General features: G+C 55.5%; 2 protein-coding genes across 3 annotated transcripts in view; both read right to left on the bottom strand.

Moving 5' to 3' along the window:
• SH3PXD2B (SH3 and PX domains 2B) overlaps positions 1-726 on the bottom strand; it is a 61,059-nt gene extending 60,333 nt beyond the window's left edge. For both annotated transcript variants that reach the window (XM_069028868.1, XM_069028869.1), the window contains exon 1: positions 592-726. In XM_069028868.1, the coding sequence (XP_068884969.1) occupies positions 592-663 (72 nt within the window). In that variant the 5' untranslated portion in view covers positions 664-726. The remainder of the gene's footprint in view (positions 1-591) is intronic.
• A 4,800-nt stretch (positions 727-5,526) lies between these two features.
• STK10 (serine/threonine kinase 10) overlaps positions 5,527-24,428 on the bottom strand; it is a 41,347-nt gene continuing 22,445 nt past the window's right edge. Inside the window, exons 3-19 of the mRNA XM_069028627.1 lie at positions 22,074-22,122; positions 19,648-19,797; positions 18,457-18,529; positions 17,626-17,820; positions 16,545-16,626; positions 15,679-15,813; positions 14,382-14,951; positions 13,067-13,197; positions 11,759-11,882; positions 10,866-11,045; positions 10,555-10,647; positions 10,265-10,394; positions 9,729-9,853; positions 9,071-9,259; positions 8,657-8,782; positions 8,297-8,410; positions 5,527-8,178 (exon numbers count right to left, since the gene is read on the bottom strand). Of these exons, the coding sequence (XP_068884728.1) occupies positions 8,038-8,178; positions 8,297-8,410; positions 8,657-8,782; positions 9,071-9,259; positions 9,729-9,853; positions 10,265-10,394; positions 10,555-10,647; positions 10,866-11,045; positions 11,759-11,882; positions 13,067-13,197; positions 14,382-14,951; positions 15,679-15,813; positions 16,545-16,626; positions 17,626-17,820; positions 18,457-18,529; positions 19,648-19,797; positions 22,074-22,122 (2,607 nt within the window). The 3' untranslated portion in view covers positions 5,527-8,037. The remainder of the gene's footprint in view (positions 8,179-8,296; positions 8,411-8,656; positions 8,783-9,070; positions 9,260-9,728; positions 9,854-10,264; positions 10,395-10,554; positions 10,648-10,865; positions 11,046-11,758; positions 11,883-13,066; positions 13,198-14,381; positions 14,952-15,678; positions 15,814-16,544; positions 16,627-17,625; positions 17,821-18,456; positions 18,530-19,647; positions 19,798-22,073; positions 22,123-24,428) is intronic.

Raw genomic sequence — 24,428 nt, 5'->3', positions numbered from 1 at the left:
CCACCCACAAGCTCTCCACGGGTGCCTGGAAACACACCAAAGTTTAAATCATAAAAAAAAAAAAAAAAAGAAAAGAAAAGAAAAAAAAAAGAAAACCACCTTCAAAAATAGCCAAACCCACAACAGTTTGGAAGATGCCCCGGAGCACGCAGGAAGGCGCTGGGCAGGATGCAGGGGACACGAGGGATCCTTCCTAGGGACCGAGCACTACCCAGGGAGCAGAAAGCAGGAGCCGGGTGGTCCCTTCCCCCGGGACTCTGCGACCAACAGGTCCCACAGCCCCGGTGCCAAGGCACTGACGCGGGGACGCTTTCGCCCGTGGCCGCTGCCCGATGCGCGCAACCCCCGCCCGCATCCCCCGGGCATCCCCCGCGGGTCGGCACCGGGAGCGGCGTCTGGGGGGCAGCGGCGGAGCATCCCCACGCTGGCAGGGGGCACCGCGGGACCCCCACGGGACACCAGTGAGAAGCACTCCCGGCAGCGCTGCCGCCCTCCTCCTCCTCCTCCGTCCTCCCTTCCCGGAGCTCCGCGCGGGAGCGGGGCCGGCAGCGCCCGGCCTTTGTTCGCCCAGGGCCGGGCTGGGGCACTCACATAGTGCTTGTTGGGGATGCGCCGCTTCTGCACGTCCAGCACCTTCACCTCGGCGATGCTCCGCCTGGGCATCGCCGCCGCCGTGCCCCTCACACCGCGGGGAGCGGGGACGCTCTGGCGCTCGCCGCCGGGACCGGAGGCTGCAGCGCGGCCGAGCCTCCCCGCGCCGCCCGCTCCGGGGGCGGGAGGCGGCCCCGGCCCGGCCCGGCCTATCCCGGCCGGCGGGGCGGCCCCACCGCCGCCCGCTTAAAGGGGCGGCCGGCACCGAGCGTCCCTCGGTGCGTCCGCTCCGCGTCCGAGCTCAGCGCCGGAGGAGAGAAATGTTTCAGAGGGCGCAGCGCCCGCCGGTCCCTCCCGGGGAGAGGTCCCGGCTTGCCCCGCTTGCGCTCCGCTACCTCGTGTTGGTTCTGCACCCCCGCTCTTGTCCCGCCACAACAGCCCCAAGGCGGCCGTGGGTTGGCCGCCAGCAGCCGCATCCCTAAAGGATGCAGGGGATGAGCAGGGAAAGGTCTGTCTTGGTCAGACAGGCAGAGCTGCCTTGGCCAGGACAAGCCGCATACCTGCGTGGAGAGACTGTGTACAAGGGCGTGTAGCGACAGGAAGGGGGAATGGCTCCGAACTGAGAGTAGATTAAGATTGGATATCAGGAAGGAATTCTTTACCGTGAGGCACTGGCACAGGTTGTCCAGGGAAGTTCCATCCCTGGAAGTGTCCGCGGCCAGGTTAGACGGGGCTTGGAGCAACCTGAGATAGCAGGAGGTGTCCCTGCCCATGGAATGGGATGATTTTTAAGGTCCCTTCCAACCCAAACCAGTCCATGATTCTATCCCTGTGAGCCAGGAGCTGACCAACCACACCCACCTCTGCTCCTGGCACTCCCTCCTTGTGCCACACTCTGTGCCCAGCTGTGCCCTTGTGCCAGCAGAGGAGCCGGGGCAGTGACCAGGCACTTCTCTACATCAGCACTTACCCGTGGCCTCCGTCTTCCCAGCAGCTCCTCAACACGTGGCATAACCACAGCTCTCTCCCCCGTTGGGCTTTTAATTACATTATAAAGTTACTCAAGGCTTACACTGGCAGGTCATTAGTTTTCATATGAATTTAATTTAATCATAAACAACTCATCTCACTCCTTAGCGGCTCCTTAAATGTGGCTCTTTTTAATACTAGTAACTTTGCTACAGCCACCCCAGAGAATTAATGGAGGTGCCGGCAGGTTGCCAGTGCTTTACTGCCCCTCCCCAAGGGCTCGTCTTCATCTCGTCTTCATCCTCCTCCCCCTCAGCCAAGCCCCAGACCACAGTGCCCCTGCAGAGGTGGCTGCAGGAAGGTTGCTGGGTTGTCTGAAGGGGACATCAGGCCACTGGTGACCTCCCTGCTGCCTGCTGGGGTGCAGACACAGCACTGGGTTCCTTGTGGACCAGCTGCACATCACCCGCACCCCTGCCCCAGTCATCGCTCCTCGGCCAGACGTGGAGGGCGTGGAGATGACCTGTGGAATCCTCCCTCCCTTCTGTCATTCTGACATTCATGTGGGATGCTGGAGCTGGACCTGGAAGTGCTCATCAAGAGCCTGGGATAGCACCAGCATCTGGAACTGCAGCTGTTGTGTGGAATGCCCAAGCCGGAGCAGAGGGAGTTTTACTGTTTTCAAAAGCCCCAAAAGATGCACAAATCCTCCAAAGGATGGTGAGGAAAACATCCAAAGCTGCTGCTAAGAGAGGGAGTGTACACTGAGATGTGGAGCAACGGAGAAAGCAGATTAAGAGAGGAATAAAACAATTTCTGGTCTTCACATGCTGAAAAGAAAAATTAAGGTAGAGAAGCAGTTCAGCATCAGCATGGCCTTCCCCCCTGAGCTGCTGAAGTGATTCCATCACTCCTGGCCCCCGGCAGCACCAGGCACTGGCTGGCAGCTAATGAGCACCCAGGAACAAGCAGGGCTTGGAGAGAATCACAGCTCAGGCTGCAAAATGGCTCCTGTGTTTAATTAACAAGTCTAATGAGGGCTGTTGAGAGGAGAGGAGAGTGGCTCTGCATGCTGCCCACATCACCTCCCCAGGGAGAAACTCTGGGAAGCGACTGTGGAGAGGCAGAGCCTGCCTTGGGCCTTGCTGTGCCTTGGTCATTTATCAAGGAATCTGTCAAGGATTTACTAAAGGAGTCCAAATGAGGGGCTTGTGAGTGACCTGGGAGTCCTGTCCCCGGCCCACACCCCTGGGGATGCTGTGCAGGACAGCAGAGATGTGGCAGCAGCACATCCCACAGTAAGGTTGGGTGGTACAGGTGCAACTGAGGGGAGTTTCAGGATTAACACATCATCCCCTGCTGCCCTAACCAGAGGCTGAAGCTTCATGAAGCCAGATAAAATAACATAACTGTAATAAAATAACTACACAGGAGAGGTCACGACCTATACAAGAGTCAGGAACGTGCGCTCTCCCCCGTGTCTGTCAGGGTCAGCTGAGAGATTTAAAGCAAGAGGGCAAATGACTTCTGAGGAGCCACCCCTCAGCTCGGGTGTACAAATGGGTTTCTGCCCAGCTCTAAGTGGACTGCAGCTGTTTGGGCACAGCTGGGCAGTCCCTGAGGTCTGCCTGGTGTCAGGGAGGGAAGGGAATGAGAAAGCAGTGCCCCACCATCAGCCCTGAGCTGCAGAGGGAACGCTGTCTGCAGCCGTCCTGGCATGGAGAGCCCGCTGCTGCTGCTCACTTCTCAGTTTTAGAACTGGGAGGCTGTGCCAGGTGACTGAATGTCCTGGTCCTCCCTGTGTACTGAACAAATGCATCCATTTTCCCTGAGCCACCTCACAGAGATCAGTCAAAAATTCTGCTCCCACCCCTACAGGGGACAAATCCCTGCAGCTGAAGCCCAGCACGGCAGAGCTGGGACCACACCAGGGGTGGATGTCACTGATTCCCAGCTGCCACCAGGGATGATTTTCCACTGCTGTGACCCCTGAATTGCAGGGTTTAGGTGCCACCCATCACAGCCAGGCTGGCAGCAGGCAGCACCCAGCCTGCCCAGGGAGAACAGAACCCATGCAGGGCACATGCTCAGCCCTGAGGACAATGCAAGAAAAGTCCTGAAACCCCGAGGAGAAGCAGAGATCTGGTGGAGGGGGTGCCACAGAGAGTGAAAACCCAGGGAAAAGAGCGAGAGAGCCTTTCAGGAGCTCCAGGGTTGTGCCATCTAGTGAGCGAGAGGAAGAGCAGCAAACGTCCAGCCCCTGCCAGCCTGGAAATCGGGTCCAGAGCAGCCCAGGATGGGCTGCCAGGGCAGTGTGCCCCCGAAATCCAGCCCCATCCCGGCCAGGAGAGGAGCAACAACAACCACCAGCAGCAAGACAGGGCCAGCACCTCCGGGGAGGTTCGGATTGCTCAAGCCCTGGGGAGTTCGGCATCTGGAGAATAAAGCAGGGGCCAGGGCAGCAGGAGCACAGCAGCCTTTGGCTTCAGAGGGTGTGGATGATTTTCAAGGACTCCTGCAGAGACAAAGGGAGCACAGATGCAGCCATGGGAGGAAAGCACTCAGGCACAAGCCCCAGGACTCTCCCTGCCTGCCCTGCTTTTGTTTCCCCCAGAGAGCTCCATCAGCTCGAACTGCAAAAGCCCTTGGGCAGCCCAGAGGAGTTTGGAGCCCAGATGTGACAGGACATGAGCCACAGGGAATGCTGCAGCTGCTGCAGCACCAGGAACTCCTCAGGGCTGTCAGGTCTGTTTTTAAAAATTAGGAAAGATTTTTACTTTTGCTCTGTTTTCAGCACAGCATTGGGACAAAATGGGAGTTAGCAGTTATTTCTGGAATATACAGTACTTATAAATGTATGTTGAATCCTCATGGTTGAAGCTTCCCTCAGGCACTGCCAAGGACATGCAGATGAAGTTAAATATTCCCAAATCTCCTGCTTCACTGGGATACACTGAGTGAGACCAGTGCAGTCCTGGTACACATAAACAAAATGATTAATTACGTGTCCTCAGCTACTCCATTCCTTACTGTCTTGTGGAGCAAGGAGACAGGAACCCTCAGGCTTTGCTCATCCTTCTCTCTCTGCTCATTTAAAACCTCACCACCAACAACTTCCAGTCCCAATTCCATCTCCTTTTCAGCACCTCACCTGAACTCACGTCCTGCACTTTTCCCTGGAGTGGACACTGCCAGGAAGGTCACTTCCTGCCTGAAATCCAAGGTTAAATTGGCAGCTTCTGGCACAACCTTCCAAAAATCAGGGCAAACCCACACCAGCTCCATGGGCTCGTGTCAAAGCTGCCCGAATTTAATGTGGTGCATCCTTGAGAGAAATCCATGAGACCGGCAGGTGAAAAGCTCTGAGCAGGGAACAAAGGCCAGGTGGGCTCCGTGGTGGGTTACAGAGGTGGTGGGAGCTTTTGTGAGCAGCCCAAGGGAGGAGGCAGAGATCTCCCCCTGCACTGACAGGGCAAAACACGATTTGTATCCTGGTCCTACAACACACCCCAAGTTCTCCTGAGCAGAGGAGAGCGTGCGAGGAGACAGGGAGGCATCCCTAGGACCTCTTTGTCCCACAAAAACACGGGAACTGCGGCTTTTGTCTGAGATTCCTGTCAAAGCCAGGCCAGCTGATTGGAAAGGAAGAACAATCCACGCAGACATGCTTTGCACTCAGGGTGCAATACTCACTCCTCACCAAGCAGGGTCAGCCCAGCACCGTCGGAACACGCGCTGAAGCCATCCAGGGAACGGCTGCTCCGCTTTCAGCTCCACCAGAACTGCAGCCTGTCCCTGCCCCTGAGCAGCAGGAGAGGCTCCAGCTCAGTTGGAAAGAACTGGAGGTTCAGCCTTGCAAAGTTCAAATGCCAGCAGTTTCCCTAAGTCAGTAGAATCCAGACCAAAAGCAAAGCTGATCTGAGGGCACAGCTGGCAACCAGGCACAAAATCAGACCCATGCCCAGGTTTCCGAGTGTTACTTTATTAGAGAGGTCTTTACATCAGAGTGGTGGCCCCACTGGCGATATTTTACAAAATATTAAAAAAAACCCCTTTTTATTCAAAGCCACATGTTTTAAAATGGTGTCCCCCCCAAAAAAAAAGCAAGCTGGGTTTAATAGTGGTTCCTTCTGATCAGGGAACAACAAAAACATCCTCTTTTGAAAGGAGGGGAAATGATAACCACGCTGTAAACGTGACAATCAGATGATGTGCTCCCCTTCTAGGAGAGGGACACGGTCCTGGAGCCCTGGCACACCTAGGCAGGAACACTAAACAGGAAAAGGAGTGGACAGAACCATTTCTACCTCCATCAGCAAGGCTGTGTTGCCCTCTCCAAGATGAAAATCAGCTGGACTGGAGGAAGGGACAACTGATTTACCATGGGGGCATTGCATCAGCTTTGAGAGCCCCCAGAAATAGCTCCTCCTCATGGCTGCAGGATGTCCAGAGAGGGACGATGCTCCCTGGGCTGGTGGAGAAGGCACCAGAGGCAGCAATGCCCTTCAGCTGAAGGAGGAATGTGGTGACAGAGTGCTGCAGGACAGCTCTGCAGGCCCCTTCAGGGACAGGCACTGGGCTCTGATTCCTGTGACACAATTTCATAGAACAGCTCCAGCCTGACCCCAACAGGACCAGGATCAGAACCACTGGGGCTGCTGTAACACATTCCTAACGTGATTAAAAGTCCCCACTCAGCCCCTTGTCCCATTTAGGAACATCCCTCTGCATTCATCAACCTTACATCAGTTCCCAACCTGGCATTATCACATCTCAAAGGCACAATCCACACTTTGGAGATGGGGCAGGAACCTTCCTATGCTCATTAACAGAGACATCACTGCTGTGAAATCAGAGGAAACCTGGACTGGCCCAAAGAGACAGAGTCTTGCTAGCTTGCAGGAAGCTTATAAATATGGATCAGGAGCTCTAAATGGGTAGGAAATGCCCACCCCAGGTACAGAGTTAAAGACCTGGGGGCTGCCTCCTCCAGCCCAGTACCTAGAAGTGAGGCACATCACATCCCACCTTTCTCTGAAATGCCAGTATATCAACAGAGGAGACTTGAAAATAACAACTTTTTCTTATATATATATTTTTTTTTTTTTAAGCAGAAATATTTTTTTCTTGCTTGAGAAAAAGGCCTAGAACAAACAATGTTGTCCAGAGAAAAACCTAAGTGCTGCCTTACACCTTTGGGTTGTGTAAAGAGGAAGGTGCTGCCAGTGAGGTCCCTGACCCCCTCCCCAGCTCTGTGCTCCGAGTCCCACCCAGCAGCTCAGCCAAGCCCTGCCTTGTGCAGGGGGACGGGACAGAAAGGACAGAAAGGACAGAGGACCTGCTCTGCCACTCTGTCCACGACTCCCAGCCCGGAGAACCATCCAAAAAGCTGTGGCACATCACAAGGAGATGAGCCATCAGTGGACAAAGAGATGCCGGGAGCAACGAGCCCCCTTTGCATCTCTTCCCTTTGCATCTCTTCCCTTGTTTCGCCACTCCTTTACTCCTCCCAGCCGATGCTCTGCAGCCATAACCCGCTGGCCAGGCTGGCTGAGCCACACAGCCCCAACACAGAAAGGACTTAAAAACCAGTCTCAAGCACCTGTGTGATCCTGAGAGCTCTGGCACGAACACCCTTCACCCTCCACTCATCCCAAAGGCACATGACAGTGACAGACCCTTCACCGTGTCACCGCGGGACCGAGCGCCGTCCCCAACCTCCCCTCTGCACCTGCCCTTACATTTCCTCAAGGACCAGAGCCTGCAGCCAGCTGGACACTTTAATCACCCCAGAATCCTGCTAACACAGTGTTAGCTCAGTGCCAGAGGGGCTGTGGTCACGGCAAAGGAACAGCAGAAGCATCTTTGGGAGGACATCGAGTCCGTTTCTGCATAGTCTGTGTGGGGAGGAGGGGGAAAGAAAAAACCCAGCCCTCCCTAGGCAAAAAACCCCAAATCACTGTCTGTCTGTGGCAAAAAAGGGCCCTGTGGAGAGGAGAAAGCCTGAGGTGAGTGTTGAGGGCCTCAAGGCCAAGGTGAGTTTAAGACAATGCCAAAGCTGCTCTGCCCCAGGCCAGGCCTTACAAAGGACTGGGACAGGAGCAGCCACGGAGGAGAGAGGGGGTGACAGCCCTGCCCTGAGGGGCTGTTCCTCCTGATCACAGTGGTCACTGCTCCAGTCCGAGCTGACAAACCCAGTGAGCACCAGGCTCAGCCAGGAGGGAGGCATCCAGCCAACAGTGCAAGTACGATCCAGAGAGGGCCCTGCCCCCATTCCCAGCCTGGAGCTCCTGGGAAAGCCACCCCAACTTCCCGTCAGCATTCCCTCAGCGCAGAGGCCACGTTTATCCCAGGCAGAGCGAGGGGACAGGAGGGTGCTGTGGTAAGAAGGGGCTGCTGAGAGGATCTTCCAAGTCCAAGTCACCCCCCTGCAGCCCAGGAGGACACAGCCAGTACCAGCTGGTGGCCTGCCAGGCATTACAAGCTCTCTGAGGAGCTGAAGGGGACGAACTTGGCGTGTTTGGTCGGGGACACTGGCATCTGTCCATCGGCCTCCTCGCTCAGCTTGAAGAACATCTCCTGCTCACGCTTCTTCTGGTTCAGCTCATCCTCCAGGGCCTTAAGCAAAGAGAACAACACAAGAGCTGTGTTTGAGGTTGTCCTGGAGCTATGGGCACTGTCCCCTCCTGCCAGCCAGCCAGGACACCCTGCTCACATCACACTCAGCAGGCCCCACCTTCTTCCGTGGCCTCAGCTTGTCTCGCCACTCCTTCATGTGCTGGTTGTGGTTCTCATCCAGGGACTTCAGCTTCTGGGTTTCGTGCTCGATCAGGAGGTGACACTTCTCATTCTAAAAGCACATCAGCAAACACAACACCCATCAAGCAGCTGGAACTGCGCATCCAGTGGTCAAACAGGATTTGTCTTGGCCAGAGACATTCAGAGCTCTGAGCTCCACGTTTAGACACGGCAACAAAAGCCTCTCAAGGCAAGAGCAAGGGGACATCAACTCAGTGACAGCCCTCTGCAGCCTCTTCTCAAGAGGTTGAGACCTGCACAGGCAGCTCTGGGAGACCAAGCCATGAGGGATGAGTACCTGCAGATGCTGGAGCTCGTTGGTGTTGCTCTCACACTGGGCCTGCATGTCCTTCATCTGCGACTCGTGCTTCTGCTGCTGGTGCAGCCGCTCTGCCTTCTGCCTCTTCTCCTCCTGCAGAGCAAACTGGGGGAGAGAAAAGCAGGGGCCCGTGTAGGCAGCATTGCCCTGGTCCCTGGGGCTGGCTGAGAGACCAGCCCAGCTTCCATTGTTACACAGGAAAGAAGGAAAAGCCCCGAGGATGCTTCCCAAGACAAGCCACGCTGGAGACAGCGCTAAAAACCACGCGTGATGCCACAAAACAGAGCCCTTTAACCCAGCAGTGGGTTAAAATCTGGAAATATCCGCATTTTCCCAAATTCCCTTCTCCCACCAAGCCAAGCCTCAACTCCTGGTGCCTTTTGAGGCCCTGACCTGTTTGATCTTCTCCCTCTGCTCGGCAGCGCTGCCGCTGGAGTGGATGTGGAGGCTCTTCTTGTACATGGCCATGCGTGTCTTGCCCTCGCTGCGCTGGATTTTGGGCAGCCGGGCCCTCTCCTGCTGCTGCCGGACCTTCAGCTGCTCCAGCATGCGCTGGTTGTAGCGCTGCATTTGCTCCCTTTCCTGCAGACAGACAGGGGTCAGAGGAGCAGGGACACCTCTCCAGAGTCCTGGGGAGAACAGAGAGAGCTGGAGAGCAGATTTGGGACTAGCGTGGAAGTGGCCGGTGACACTCCGGAGGGACAAGAGGGGGTGGCAAGGACTGAACATGCTGTGAAAGAAGGGGCTGGAAGTGCCAGTCTGCACTCCCCGCTCTGGGAACCAACCATGGTAAATCCTGGGCAGTGGCAGATTTCCAGAAAAGCGCCCCAAAATTCCCAACTTCTTGCACATCAAATGCACACAACACAAAGCAAGGCAGCTTTATTGCCTTCCTGCCACCAGCTTTAATCTGGTCCTTTTTCACCAATAATGACCAAGCCCTTTAACTCCCAGCCTACCCTTCCCCCCTTACAGCCTGGAAGGGAAAGCCCCAGGGACACCTGGACACTTTGCTGACCCCCACCAGTGTGGGAAGGTGCAAAGCCTTCACCTTCTCGTGCTTCCGGAGCAACTCATGCCTCTGGAGGAAATACTGGTCCTTCAGCTGCTGCTTGACAAGCTGGTGTTTCTCCTGCTGCTGACGCTCTTCCAGATCCCAGATGCAAGCTTCCCGGTCTGTGGGGAGGAGAAGGAGCAGGAGATAACCCACCCTGGCCTCTCAGCTTGGTCACACAAAGTGTCCCGAGCTCAAGAGACCTCTGTGCACACAAACAGTGCAGCAGATGTTGGGGCGGATCATTCACCTCCTGTTTTCCAAGAGAAATTGGTTGCAAACCATATTGGAGCCTGATTTCTTGCAATTATGAAGCCTAATTGGTTCATATTTGTAAAGCACTTTGAAGATAAAAGCACTAAGTATTATTATTGCTAAACATTTAGACAGGACCTGGCAAGGCTGGTTTTTTCCACATCCCATCCTGCCAGCTTGTAACCCTGTCACAGCATCTGCTGTGTGGGAAGAGCCAGGGCTGGATAAACCCATGGTTACAGCATTCCCTCCCCTCCCTCACAGCCTTTGCCACCCACCTCTCATGAGCTGCTGCTTCTTGTTGAGGCACTCACGCTCCTTGTCGCAGATCTCTTTTTTGTTCTGGGCAGTGATGTTCTTCATGGCCTGCTCCAGGTCCTCCTTCTGCTTGGCCAAAAACTCCTGTTCCTGTTAAAAACCAGCAGTGCCACCATGAGCCCTCCTCCTGCTGCAGCTTGGAAAGCAGCTGCTGGCGTTTCAGAACCTGCCAGTCCCTCAGCAGCAGGGATGCTTCCATCTACTGCACACTTCCCAATCCTGGGATTGGGGGATCTGCCCTGAGCCTCACCATGGTTTGTTTTTTCTGGGTGAAGTCGTCCATCTTTGCCTTCAGGTTCCCCTTGCGCTGTTGTCGTGGCAGCTTCTCGACCTCGTTCTTGACCTGTGGGGAGGGAAATGAGATTTCCCTGCAGATGACTGTAGGTGAGGAACAACCCCACCTCGTGCCACTGAACAGCTCAGGAATCACCCAAAAGCAAGAGTTTCCCCACGAAACACCAACTGCTTTCCTCTCAAGTTCTGCCACGAGAAATGCTGAAGCTTCCTGGGAAGAAGGAGCTGCAGGGAAGCAGCTTCCCTCCCTCCTATCCCCTTTTTTACCTCCTTCTTCATCTGCTTGAGCTGCTCCAGGAACCTGGCGTGGTCCCGCTCCTGCTCCAGGCGGATGCGCTTGGCCTCCTCGCGCCGGCGCAGGGAGTGCTCCTGTTCCATCCTCTCGATCTGCTGCTTCTGCTGCCGCTCCAGGTTCTCCAGTTCCGTGTCATAGAACTTCTTCTTTGCCTGGCCGGGAAGGCAACAAAGGAAACAGGTCAGCCTCAGGCTCCTCTCTGCTTCACTGCCTTCCAAAAGTTAAAAAGGAAAAGGGAAAAGAGAAAAAAAAGGGGTTGCTCCTGCTTGGATTGAGCCTCTTTACAGAGGAGGGAAACTTCCAACCAACACCTCACAAGGTTTGAAGCTCTCTGCTCCAACAGTGCCCTGGAAGGAGAAGATCTTTAAGGTCCCTTCCAACCCAAACCATTCTGTGATTAACTTCCAAATGATTCTCCTTCCACAGAAGCTGCCTGTGGAGGGACCAAGTGTGTGAGCCCAGTTTATTCAATTTACACTCAAAGCCTTGCCAGATTTCTTGCTGTCACACTCAGGCCGTGCTGCTTTCTTGTTCAAAGGGGCTTTTCTCCCTGTGAATTACAACAGCACTATAAACTGTTTCTCACAGTAGCCATGAACAGACATGAAAGAAAAGATCATTAAAGAGAGAAAGTCCAGAACAACCCTCCCCCTGTTACACCCTGCCAAGCAAAGGCTGCCCGTGCTTCCCAAGCTGCAGGGGCCTTGATGCCCACAAAACCTCCACCCTCCATCCATGCTTCAAATCCCAAAGGGGTTCCTCAGCAGTCCTGTGATGCCCAAGGTTGTCACAACCCGGAGAGCAGCCCCCTGTGTGAGGAGCTGGGTTCCCAGCTGATTCCCAGGGGTTTTCCCTGCCCTCGTACCATCATTTCCTGCTCGAAGCGCCGCAGCATCTGCTCCAGCTGCAGCTGGTGTTTGCTGTTCAGCTGGGCCTGGTTCCTGTGCTCCTCCTTCTGCAGGAGACGCAGCTCCCGCAGCTCCTGGCGCCTGCAGAGGGGCAGGGGGACAGAGGAATGCAGAGTCAGGCAAGGTCGGAGGGATGGGATGGGATGGGATGGGCAGAGATGGTGACAGCCACAGGCAGAGCATCTCAGCAGGGAGTGGAAGCAGCACCTCCATCCCACAGCACCCTGCCCTGCCTTTGAGCACAGACAGGAGGGAGATCCCAGCTGCCTGATGTGCTCCCGGGCGCTGGGACACTGCAGGAAGCAGGATGCTACTTCTGGGAACTGCTGGAAAACCATCAGCTTCCACAGGTAAGGCCCGTCAGCATCCACAGCTTCTCAAACAAGCCCTGGCAAAGCTTTTGAAGTGATTCTGCAGGCACTGGTGTCCCCCAGCACCCCCAAATACCCATTGTGCTGGGTTAGTGCTCAGTGGTCCTCAAATCCCAACTCAAGCCAAGCTGGACTGCTCTGGACCAGCCCCTGTGCTCCACATCCACTCTTACTCACTCCTGGGGGGCAGAAAGGGCAGTTTTCCCAAATTCTGACCCATCTATCACAACATTGCATCGCTCCCCTCATCCAGCTCACCAGCAAATGAGCTCTGCAATGAGCTTTCACATAAATCTGATATTGGGGCCGAGGAATAAGGCAGCCACAGGGACACAAAGTGCTTAGGACAAATTATCCTCTCAGGGAGTCCCCGAGAGCAGCACCAGGGAGCCTGGAACTGGGCATCAAATGAAACAATTTGTATTTTAATTATTTTAAGGGCCTTTTCATTTCAGTGCTATAAACTGCAGCTCCTCTTTCTGAGAGTAAGTCAGGGAGGTTTGAAAGCTGCAAGAGGAGTCATCGAGGAGGGAGGATACACCCATGAATATCAAATGATGCTCCAGGAGTTTACGGCTCCCTTGGCCTTTCTGTTAATGAAGTCTGAGGGGATGCGAGAACAAAAGGAAGAGGAGCCTCTCCAGAAGATTTCTGAGCTCATTTCCATTGAGCCAGGCATCCCCAGCCCTGGGGACACATTCAGGGATTCCCAGAGGACAGAGCCAGACACAGCAAAGCTCCCCTTGTCAGAGTCTTGCTGCATCTTGAGCTGCATCCCTCCTTCCCCTGTCCAAGTGGGACCAAGACAGGGCACAAGAGGACTTTAGGTCACTCCTGGATTAGCTCACAGAGAGGAAAGCCCTGCCCTCCCTCTACCCCAGTGCTCCCACTTGCCTGAGGAACCTCATTTCTTCATCCTTCTTCTCATCCTCGCTGATGATCTTGGAGGTGGTGACGCTCACCTCCACCCCGTCCACCACGAATTTGCGGGTGCGTTTCAGGGTCTTCTTGTGCATCCGGGAATCCTGGGGTGGGCAGGGAGGAAAGGAGGGGCCTGTGAAGCAGCTCCCCAGGGCTGCAACAGCTGGAGCCCTCAGAGCAATTTTAATAATCCACATGGAGCACAACCTGTCAGTGAATTTGGAGATCCAGCCTGGCCACCACAGCACAGAGCTGCAGGACTTCCACCCTGAAGAAACCTGACCCACCTGCCAAAGACCCTTCCTCACCATGATCTAACATGGCTTACTCCCTGAAAAACCCAAAAAACTCCTTTCCCCCTCTAAAGGACCAACTCAGAGAGCAATTCCGTGTGTGGCATCGCATTCCTCCTCCTCCTTCTCCTCACTGTCCTGAGAAAGGTCGTGAGGAGGGGGAAATTCCTGTGCAGGAGCATCACATTTCCAATCATTAGGGATTGCAGGCTCCTGTGGGGGATGGTGGCTCTCCAGCTCACAGCAGGAGGTGGGGAAAGTTTTGCCAGGAAAGGTTTTTGGGCACGTTTCTGTGCCGGGAAGTTCTCACTCATGCAGGCAATGTGATAAAGATCTTGTGCAACACATCCCCCTGCCCCCTCAAGTCACAACATTTCTTCTCCTGGAGCTCAGCAAATACCATTCCAGTTATTCTGCCTCTTCCTCTAAGCCATGCTGACCTGGTCAGCTCCAGGTCCCAAGCATTCCCAGCCTCCAGGAAGCTTTAGCAAAAGCCAGGAAGCCTGGGAGGTCTTTGTGCAGTCCCTGCTGACACAAACCAGGCCAGATGTAGGGCACGTTGGGAAAACTGAGAGAGGCACAAGCCCAGATGAACTTTTTCCCGGGGCCAGGTGTCCTAGAGAAGAGCAGCAGAGTGATGGGCTATGGATAAGGTTTAGAAGTCACTTTTGGGGCTTCACACTTGAGCAAGGACAAGTCAGGCTCGTGGCGTGGTTACTTCACACAAAATAGCCACAAGGCATCAGACTTCCCCTCGATTTCAGTGGTGTGGGACAGCAGAGGACACGAGAACCTGCAGCAGCTCCACCAAGAGCTTCTCCTTCACTTGAGGACATTCCACGTCCCCCTGGCACAGCTCAACCCAGCTGTAAATTCTGTGCTGGCCTGATCCCAGCCGGGACAGGCAACATGGCAAACAAACCCTGGAAAGCTTTCCCTAGGGAAGGGATCCTCCCTGCTCTGTGTCCTCCAGCACCCTCTGGCACCACTCTCACCTTGAGGGAGATGGAGCCGCTCTCCCTGCTGAGGGACAGGTCAGCAGACAGGGAGATGGTGAGGTCCATGCTCTCAGAGGCCGAAGTGCTGCCGGAATCCGAGTCCCCTTTGGAGCGGCTGCCGGGGAACGGCCCCGGGGGATCCAGGATTCCATTGGGCAGCTTCTCCTCGCTGAAGTTCTCCAGGAGAACACTCTCTGGTCGCTCCACGATGCTCTTCCTCTCCCCAAGGCTCTTCCTCTCCCCAAGGCTCTTCCTCTCCTCCCTGCCCGGCCTGGGCTCCTTGCTCTCCTCCGTGGAGTTACCCAAATGTCCAGGCTGCAGGATGATGTCCGGCTTGTCCTGGGTGGCCGAGCTGGTGAGGGGTTTTGTGGAGTGGTTGCTCTCCACTTTGCCATTGTCACTGCTCATCCCTTTATCCGAGACTTTGTCACTCTGGCCATCTGTGGTGTCCTTGCCAGTTCCCACGGAGCCGTTCACAGCGCTGGGCAAGGAGGAGTCCGGAGGTTTCTCCCCATCAAAACTCAGCTGGCTCGCCTCGGAGGGGTCCCTCTTGTGCTTCCCAGGGGGCTGCAAACACAGGGAAGGGAAATGTTGGGTTTGGCACCACCACTCAACACAACTGCAGGGGCTACAAGGCCCTTCTTCAGAGCAAAGTCACCCACAGCTAAAGAGTTATCGGGAGGAAGTTTCCCTTTTGGGACATCTGCCCTGGGATATTTCCATGCTTCTCCAGGTTTGTGGCCCCAAGGACTGTGGATCCTGGGTGGAAGGAAGGGGAGCTATGAAAAACTCCAGAACCTGCAAATGCTGAAGAGGCAGCTGAGGAATTTGCACACCAAACTCCTTTTCCCAAGGCTAACTCCACTATGGATGAGCCACTTCCCTTTGTGACAGAGGAGGGAGGTCGAGACATGTCCCCAGGCAGCTCTGAGACGTCCCCTTCCAAGAGCCAAGCTCAGGGGCAGATCTGCCCGGCTCCCTCCTTGGGCTGGTAGTCTGTCCCCTTTGCTTCCACTCCAGCTTCTCCAGCCTGCATCAGGGCTTATTTTCCTTTCTTTTCTCCCTTTTCCTTTTGTTTTTTAGCCACTCTTCACCAGCCCCTCCTGCGAGCGGGCACTGGGCCACCCGCCAGCACCATTGTTTCTCCATGCCCTTGGCAGCCACCAAAACCCAGCCCCTCCCTGGCTGAGCAACCACTTCCCCTCCACCTGATGTGGTCCAGAACAGCTTTTGGAGCCTGGAAAAGCTGCCAGGCTCTTTCCCCCAGCACAGCCACACTGGTGAAGCTGCTCACCGAGGCGGACTCCAAGGAATCATCCTCCTCTGCTTCATCCCGGCTCTCCTCGATCTCCTCCATCACCTCAGCCTTGGCCTCGGCCACCAGCTCCCGCAGGGCCCTGTTGCTGGTGACCTTGCTGACGAAGGGATGCTGAAAACCGAGCACAGTGAACTGTGTGAGGTGGCCAAAACCACACCTTGTGAGCTCAAGGACGACTTTTGGCTTTCAAAGACCTGAGGGTGTGGTTCTTTCCAGTGCCACCGGGATTAAACCCCAGAGGAATTCCCAGGAGAGACGCTGGTGCTGAGGTTAAGGGCACACTCTGCACACAGATGCTCCCCAAAGCTGCTTTATGGCAGCAGCCCCCCCCCCAAAAAAGCAGCAGCATTTAAACAAGGGGACATCTGCCCACAAAATGTCACCAGGAGCAGTCTGCAGGGTCCCTGGGAGCAAACAGAGCCTGGGGGAAGGTTTAATTGGAACGGGGCTGGAATCACTCAGCGCTCACAGCGGGGTGTTGGTGCTGAGCTGCAGCAAAAGGCCGGGGAGTCCCTGGGGTGTGTGCCCCAGCACACAGCGAGGGCGTGCACTCAGCAGGGAACAGCAGCTCCCAGGCTTTTGCTCTGCTTTTGGGAAGGGGCAGGAGGAAAGGAACTGAATTTCAATCAGGGCTAACCAGGTACAGCCCGAGCTGGCTGCCACATGGGCGCTTTCAGGCAGCAGGAGCTGTTTCTATCCCAGATGGTGTCCACAGGGGCCCTGCGGTTTGCTCCAAAGGGAAAAACACTGCTGATCTTTTCCAGAGTTTCAGTGACTGAAAAGTGCCATGAACTGTCTAAATAATAATCTGAAACCAGTCTGGGGCTGGTGCTGGTCCCTACCTCCAGCAGCTGGGCAGCACTGGGCCGGGTCTCTGGGTTCTTGTCCAGCGCCTTCTTCAGGAAGTCTCTGAACTCCAGGGACCTTCAAACACAGGTGGTGGTGAGAAACTCAGCAGAGGAAAGGCTTCAAATGGCACAGGGGTCAGCTTGATCCCTTAGCAGATTCTGTCCCAGCTTGCAACTGGCCATAAAGAGCATTTTTCTCTCATGGAAAACCCTGTGCTCAGTCACTCCAATTATTTGTAAGAGAATCATCCACAGGGCCGGGTCAGGGACCAGGTTTTGCTTTTACCTGTGATGGCAACAGATGGTGAGGACTGAACCCCGGCCCCTGTGCCCCAGGGCCAAGACAGAGATGGGGAGGACACAGCAGGAGCTGCTTGGGGGCAAGGAGCCATCCCCACAGGCCCAGTGGGAAAGGGTGAAGGACCCTGCTGTGAAGGACCAGGAACCCCATAGGAGGGCACCCTCAGCCTGCAAAGAGCAGCTCTGAGCTCCAGAGTGCGTCCCTGATGTCACTCCTGGCTTCTGAGCAACTCCAGAGGCAGCATTCCCACCCTGCTCGCTGCCTGCACTGCTGGGGCTATGCTGGGACTCCAGTGCTCTGCCAGTGATTTGCTGCTGGCAGGCCTGCAGCAGGTTTTATGATTTATAAAGAAATAAATTAATGAATGAAACAAACAAACAAATAAATAAATAAATAAATTATAAAAAATAACTGGCTTGTTTCCTTTTACATGCAGAAGTGGCTTTCCAGAATTCGGGGAGAGCAGTTCTGGAGCTCTTGGCCATCTCCACCTTTAGAGAAAAATCTGCCTTTCATACCCACAGGATGTTTTGAGAACAGCCAAGGGGTCACCCCTGGTTTTGGGGGGGCTGGGGGTGAGCAGTAGCTCTCCCTGTGCTGTTCAGTGTGAGCATCCTGACTTAGCCAGCAGTGCCTCCCCAGCCCCTTGCACACAGCTGGGCCTGGAATACAGCTAAAATCCTACTCAAATTCAGCAAAACTGCTAAAAACGACTGTTTTTTCTCGGTGTGTGAGCTGGGAGCTGCTCCCCGTGCTGCCCCAAGCCCCCCTCACCATTTGGAAGGGCAGCTGAGCGTGGGGGGGTCGGACTTGGCGATCTTCAGCAGGACCCTCATGGGGTTGAGCTCGTGGTGGGGTGGCTCAATCTGGGCCATCTCGATCAGGGTGATCCCCAGGGACCAGATGTCGGCCTTGTAGTCGTAGGGAGTGTCCTTCATGGTCTCACACATCACCACCTCCGGGGCCATCCTGCGAAGGGCAGAGCAGGGCGGGGGTGACGCCGCTGCCACCCAGCGCGAGCCTGGCAGCAGCAATTAAACGCTTCAAGTAATCCCCAGCGCTGCAAAAACCCAGCTTTTCCCCCCAGCTCCGGGCTTCAGAAGCAGCAGCATCTTTTCCAAGGGGTGCAACCCCTCCCTCCTTCACAGAGCAGCCGAGACAGCCCCTGGAAACCCCCAGGCCGTTGACATCTGGCGCGGATGTTGCTCCAGAGCATCAATTAATCCCTGAGGTTCCATTGCTTCAGCGAGTCAGGTGATTTAGAGGTTGTGTTGCTGGGGCAGAGACTCATTCCCATGTGCTTGGAGTGCCTTCAAAGCCCATCCCGCCCCCGGGGTGGGGGAGCAGGGAGAGCACACTCGTGTGTCCCTCGCACCGTGACCCCTGTGCTGGCTCTGTGGCACCACACAGAGCTCCCACACCACTGAGGCTGCTCACAGCTCTGCTCAGGCAAGGAAAAACCTTGGAAATGGCCAAGAATCCTCATAAAAATCCTCCCACCCTAAGGCACCGTGGTCCAACACACCCCAGAGCTGTCAGACCCCGCTGATTTTCAGGAGCCAAGCTCCTCGTGAGCACAGGATTTCTCAGCAAGCAGAGACTCACCAGTAAGGGGTCCCGATGAAGGAATCTCGCTTCTGCAAGGTTTTCATGTTCCTGGCAGACACTCCAAAGTCAGCTGCAAAGAGCAGTAACATTAGAGGCCAGAGGAAAACTGAAAAACCCTTCTGAGTTAGCACACTTGGCTGAGACACAGACTAGGGAGCAAACACACACTGAAGGCAAGAACGTGATACCACGGGCCGTGTCCTCCGAGCTGAGCATCAGGAATGGAACTTGGTTTGGGGTCCATGACCCCCAGGATTTTCCTCTCCCTTTATAAAACAGGCCAAACCTGACACATCTAGGAGGAAGCTGAGCTCTTTTCTGCAAATAAAAGCAGCTCCATGGCAGATTTCAGGGCTTATTTCCTAGCAAAAAGCCTGATTTTAGAGCAGAAAAACCAAAGTGCTGTTACATTCCTCCACAGCAGATTTCAGGGCTTATTTCCTAGCAAAAAGCCCAATTTTAGAGCAGAAAAACCCTAGTGCTGTTCCATTCCTTCTCTCCCCTCCAGCCACTGCGAGATGCCTCTCCCTGATTTTGCCCCTTCTGTAGAGAGCAGCTGAAGTCAACCCAAATCAAACTGGTCAGACCTGCAGAGGGTACCGAGCCCACTCCAGCTGGGTTTGCTCTCCAGGACAGCCCTGCTGGCAGCTGGAGGAGCTGTCACCCACCTGCAGCCTGAGCTCAGGGTGTCCCTGCCTGGGGGTCACCCTCGGGGCAGTTTGTGCAGATAAATGGGTGCTCTCCTCCCCTGGCAGGTCGCTGGGTGCCAATTTAACTCCAAACCAGAGCAAGCTGGCAAAGCAACCCTTTGGCAGAAGTCCCCCTGTCACCACCAAACCTGCTGTGGAGATAAGAGGAATTCTTCCAGCTCCCAGCACTGCCAACTGGCACCCTGCACAGGATGCTCAGCAGGCCAAAACGCACAGGAATCGGGTTCAGAGAGGGATTAAACAAACTCGGGGAAGAAAAAAATCCATCGGGGACCTGAGCGTGGCTGTGGTTTGGGGGCTCAGCACAGCACACAGCTCCGTTTGCCTTCTGTGGAACAAAACCTTCCCCTCGCTGCCCTGCTGCTCCCCTCAGGCAGCAACGAGCATCCCTCAATCCCAACACACTCGGGGACATCCAACCCCTAGGATCCAGCTCCAGCTGTCCTTGGTGGAGCACGGAGTGCTGCTAGGGCCTCACCGAGCTTGATGTCCCCATCCTGGGTGAGGAGCACGTTCCCAGCCTTCAGGTCCCTGTGGATGATCCTTTTGCTGTGCAGGTAGTGGAGAGCTTCCAACATCTGGCGACAAATCACCTGGATCTGGGGTTCAGTCAGGCCCCGGTCCAGCTCTGTGGGGAGGGACAGGGATGTTAAACAGGACAGGGACAAAGTGATGCTCCAGCTGAGCAGCAGGAAGGCCCAGGTTACCCAGCAGAGCATGGCAAAGCCTCTGTCCCTGTGTCAGAGCAGCAGGAGACGATGGAAATCAGCTTGTTAAGGTGATTTATTCCCCAAGCCAGCACTTGCTGCAGAATTTCCACCTCTTGGAGCTGCTGGCTCACAGCTCCCTCCTGGGAATGTGCAGCTGAGGCCCTGGAACAGTGGATGAGGGGGACGAGGAGGGGGAGCCAGAAATGCTCGGGATGGGGTCTGAACTGCAAAATCCCTGACAATTTGGGAACACAAACAAGCTGGGTGTGAGAGGAGGGAGAGGAACTGGGCTGCAGGACAGCAGGGTCAGACACAGGCATGAACATCAGCAGCTCTCATTCCCCAGGGAACTGGGGAACTAGGGAGTTATCCCTGCTGTGGGGATGCAGTGGAGCCCCCTAACCATCACCAGGGACACACCACTTCCCAAAGGAACAGGATTTAAACGCTCTGAGCTGGTTTTTTGGGTAGCACCAGTTCTTACTCCGTGTGTCCCAGAGTCCAAGGAGTGTTTGGACACTCTTAGGCACAAGATGGGATTTTTGGGGCTGTCCTGTGCAGGGTCAGGAGCTGGATTTTATGGGTTCCTTCCAGCTCAGGATGTTCTGTGATTCTGTGATTCTATTCCTGGTGCTCGCAGGGACACGCAGGCACTGGTGTGACCTCCCTGCTGAGCTCTGCTGGGCCACTCCACCACCCCAGAGCGCCTTCCGAGGCCACAGCTCTGCAAAGCATCACCCTTCCAGATGGTCAGCATCTCCTGAGCTGCCTTCCCTCCCTCGGCAAGGCCTCTGCAGTGCAGATCCCTCCTCCAGCAAAGCAGAGCAGGGCTCAGACAGCACCAGATGGGGCTGATGGAGGGACCCCAGCCACTGGGACAGATGTTTGTCCAGAGAAAGGATCTTAACCACAGCCTGGGGGTGCTGGGTCAGTCACGTTGTTCCTCCTTTCCTCACCAAGATCTCCCCTGCACTGGGAGAAGCTGATGATTTTCACTCTCCATGGATTTTTTGGCAAAGGGAGTTGCAGTGGGCCACGGGTTTTGTACATTTTTGAGGGGCAAACCCCAGCTGCTGGTGGGGTTGGGGAGATGGAACAGGCAGCATTCAGCAACTCTGAATTTACTAATTCTGGGAGCATTCCTGAGCTCCAGCTCCTCCTGGCTCTCGCTCAGGGGTCACAGGGCTACAGCCAGGCCACTCTCTCATGGTTTTCTGTGCTGCCCTTGCCAGATCCTCTAGAGAGGACCCACAAATACTCAGGAGCATTTTCATGTCCCAAGAGATGGGTAAAAAACCCCTCCTGTTGAGGTTTTCCATGGACAAGGCATCACTCCCTGCAGCACTTCAGGAAAGGTATTTTTTCATGCCGTGACTTGGACCCGCTTTAAAGAAATTCCCTAAAGGAGGGCCGAGGTTTCAGGGCTGAGTCAAAGATGATAAATTGGGTTCCTGGAAATAAAAAGAAAGCGAGGCCTTTGGAAAGATCAGGGCTGACAGGGAATAACCCCCGGGGGAGAGAGAAGTGGCTCTGTCCCAGGGCTCCGGGCAAGGTGATGTCAGAGCATCTCATTGCTGCGCAGAGGGGATGTCACCCCCCGGGTCCATCCACAGAGGGGCTGAGGCTCCAGCCAGGGCTGTTTTGGGGTACATCCCCACAGCCCTGCTCCCAGCAGCTCTCTCTGCGTGGAAGGGAGGAGTTTAGAAAGGGATTGCTGCACAGTGCAGTTTATGAGAGCTCTGCTGCCTCACCAGATGACTGATACCGTAGGGAGGAGTCAGCACGAAGATCTGGGGACAGTCATCGTGACAGGCACCCAGCTTAAACATCTCAGCCCTGCTGCCCTTCCCGGGGAGCTGTGGGAACGGGACCCCAAGCACCCAGTGCTCCCAGCAGATAAAATATTTCAATTCAGCTTTCCCCTGCAGCCAGGCTCTCCCTGCTCCCCGTGCCTTGTGATCTGCTGATCCCAGCAGCATTTAAATCATAAAAGGACATTCAGGTAGCTCCAAAACCACCCTAGGGCGGCCACACCTTTTGCTCAGGGTATGAAAACAGGCGAACGCCTGGGAGAGAAAGGGCAGCTGTGGCACCCATGCCTGCCATCTGTCTGAGGGCTGCTCCTGGGGTGGTGCCAGGAGGCTGGAAATGCCCTGTGGGCATCGCCCCGGGCACAGGGCAGAGCTGCACTCACCCAGCATCGTGGCATCCACGGCCCCGCCGGGGCAGAACTCGATCATGATCTGGGGGAACAAAAAGAGAGGGTTAAAGCCAGGCTGTGCCTCACCGGGGAAGGGGAAACAAAAGCTGCGTTTGCTTCCCTGCGTGGCAAAGCTGCCCCTCAGCCCCACCCGGCGGTTGGCAGCTCCCCAGGACACATCCCTTGGGCACTCCAAGGATCGCCGAGCCCCGGGGTCAGATGCCACACTCTGCCCACCTCCCAGGGACCCTGCCGTGGCTGTGACCCCCCAGCAGCCCCGCACCCGACGCCCACCCCAGCAGCAGCTTCAGGATTTCCAGCTGCCCCGGTCTGCATCCCTTCCCGCTGCCTTTGGGAGCAGCCCTGCCAGCAGGATGGGATAACTGTCATAGCTGGGAGCTGACGTGGCTGAAGGCATCAGGCAGGATTTTCCCTGCCAAATGAGGGACGGGGAGGGCTCTCGTGTCTTTAGGGTGGTTGGTTGGGTTTTTTTTAACTATTTTTATTTCCCCGCATTGCTCAGTAGTTCATTGCTCTCTTCTTTGGAGCAACTTGAGGGGAAATTGTGTCAATAGAGAGGGTGAGCACGTTCACCAGACTCTGCCATTTCTCTCCAGGGATTTGCAGAGCCCTGGCAGCCCCACGCATCTGCTTGCCTGCTCCCTGCCATCCCTCCCGGCTGTCCCCAGCACCTCAGGGATGCAGCTCCTCTCCCCTCAGCTCTGCAGTCACCCAGAGCCGCCCCGGTGCCGGCCTCAATTCCCCGCTCCCCTCGGGGGCTGCTCAGATAAACTGATTACAGTTTCAAGCAGCCGGGGATCACAAGGGCCAAGAGATGCTTCACCTCTCCGACAAGCTCTTCTCCTTGCCGAGGTGACACAGGGCAGCATTCCAGAGTGGTGAATTGCCAGAGTTTACTCCGAGGACAGCGCCTGAGCCGTGTTTACCAGCTCAGCTCTCTAAACCCATCAAGAGGGGGCCACGCTACTCAAAGCAGCTCCAAGCTCTGGCCCAGGAGCTGAGGGGAGAAGGTTCAAACTCCCTCTTTCCTGTGGTTTGATCCTGCAGCTCCAGGAAAGCCACATCCCACCCTTCAGCTCCTCTGCAATCAAGGGATATGCAGTTACCACCGGGTGGGAGACAGCTGCTTTGTCCTGGAGCAGGAGCTGGGATGCAGCAAAGCTGGAATTGCTCTGTGGGAATCAGCCCAGGTCCAAGGAGTCGGAGAAGGGGACAAACTGAGGTGACAAACCCAGGAAAGGAGTGGCAGAGGCACCATCAGAGGAGAATAACCAGGGGCCAGGGCTGGGGGAGCGTTTGAAACAGGCAGGTGGAAAGGAGCAATGTGGGAAAACAATTGAACAATTCCCAAATCAGGAGAACCAAAACACGTGGCACAGATCCAAGCAAGAGCCTGGCAGCAGAGCACCAGTGGGACATATCAACACTTTCCTTGTTGTTTAATAACTTGAACCAGAGCATCAGCAGCTCACCGAGCAAATGGAAAAGCAGGAATTGCCTCCTGCCACGGTCCCCCCCAGGCAGGGAACTGCCCTGTGCCCCATCATCACCCCAAACAGCTCAGGGAGGCTCATTTCAACCCCTTGTCTTTGTGGTGCTCCTCCTCACGTTTATCAGAGCAGACTGAAACCACCGGTGGCCACCAGCCCTTCCCGGGCTCCTCAGAGCGAACCCCACAAAATTCCAGTCAGGTTTGCAGGCTGGCAATGAGAAAATCCAGGAAATCAGTCCCTCTGAAGCAGCGTGACCCTGTGGGTTTATCCAGGCACAGCAGGCTGCAGCTGGGCACCGGGAATACGGGAAACACGGAAAACTTCAAAACAGGCGTTTTCAACACGGGCAGAGATGCCAAAGGATAATGATGGGTGTGGCCAGATGGTCCGAGCAGCTAAAAAAATAACGAGCTCGTTTCGGGCCAGAAAATCCTATTTAAACAAACACAGCCGGCAATCTCCCAGATCATCCTCCAAGCACACTTCCTTCCAGGAGCAGGGCCAGCCTGGAAAACGTTTTGCCATCGAGGCAGTGGGAAGGCAGGGCTGGTGACATCAGCATCTGTGTGTGCGAGCTGGGAGCACCCACACCTCCTCCTGCTGCTGCTCGGGGTCCGGGAGCCCTGTGGGGTGTGCAGGGAGCAGCCTGGAGCAAACATCCTGTCCATAATGATTTCCTCTGCACAAGAAATGCAGGGACTTCCTCACCCAAGGCTGCTGGGGGCACGCAGAGTTCCTGTGCCACATCAAAGCTGCTACAAATCCCAGGGATCACACACCAGCAGCGTTTTAGTTTCCAGTTACAAGCGCATAAAACTCACCGGTGGCTCCATCT

The sequence above is a fragment of the Aphelocoma coerulescens genome, chromosome 13 (assembly GCF_041296385.1).
Source record: "Aphelocoma coerulescens isolate FSJ_1873_10779 chromosome 13, UR_Acoe_1.0, whole genome shotgun sequence".
NCBI classification, from domain to species: Eukaryota; Metazoa; Chordata; class Aves; order Passeriformes; family Corvidae; genus Aphelocoma; species Aphelocoma coerulescens.
This window is presented reverse-complemented; position numbering and strand designations above follow the sequence as displayed.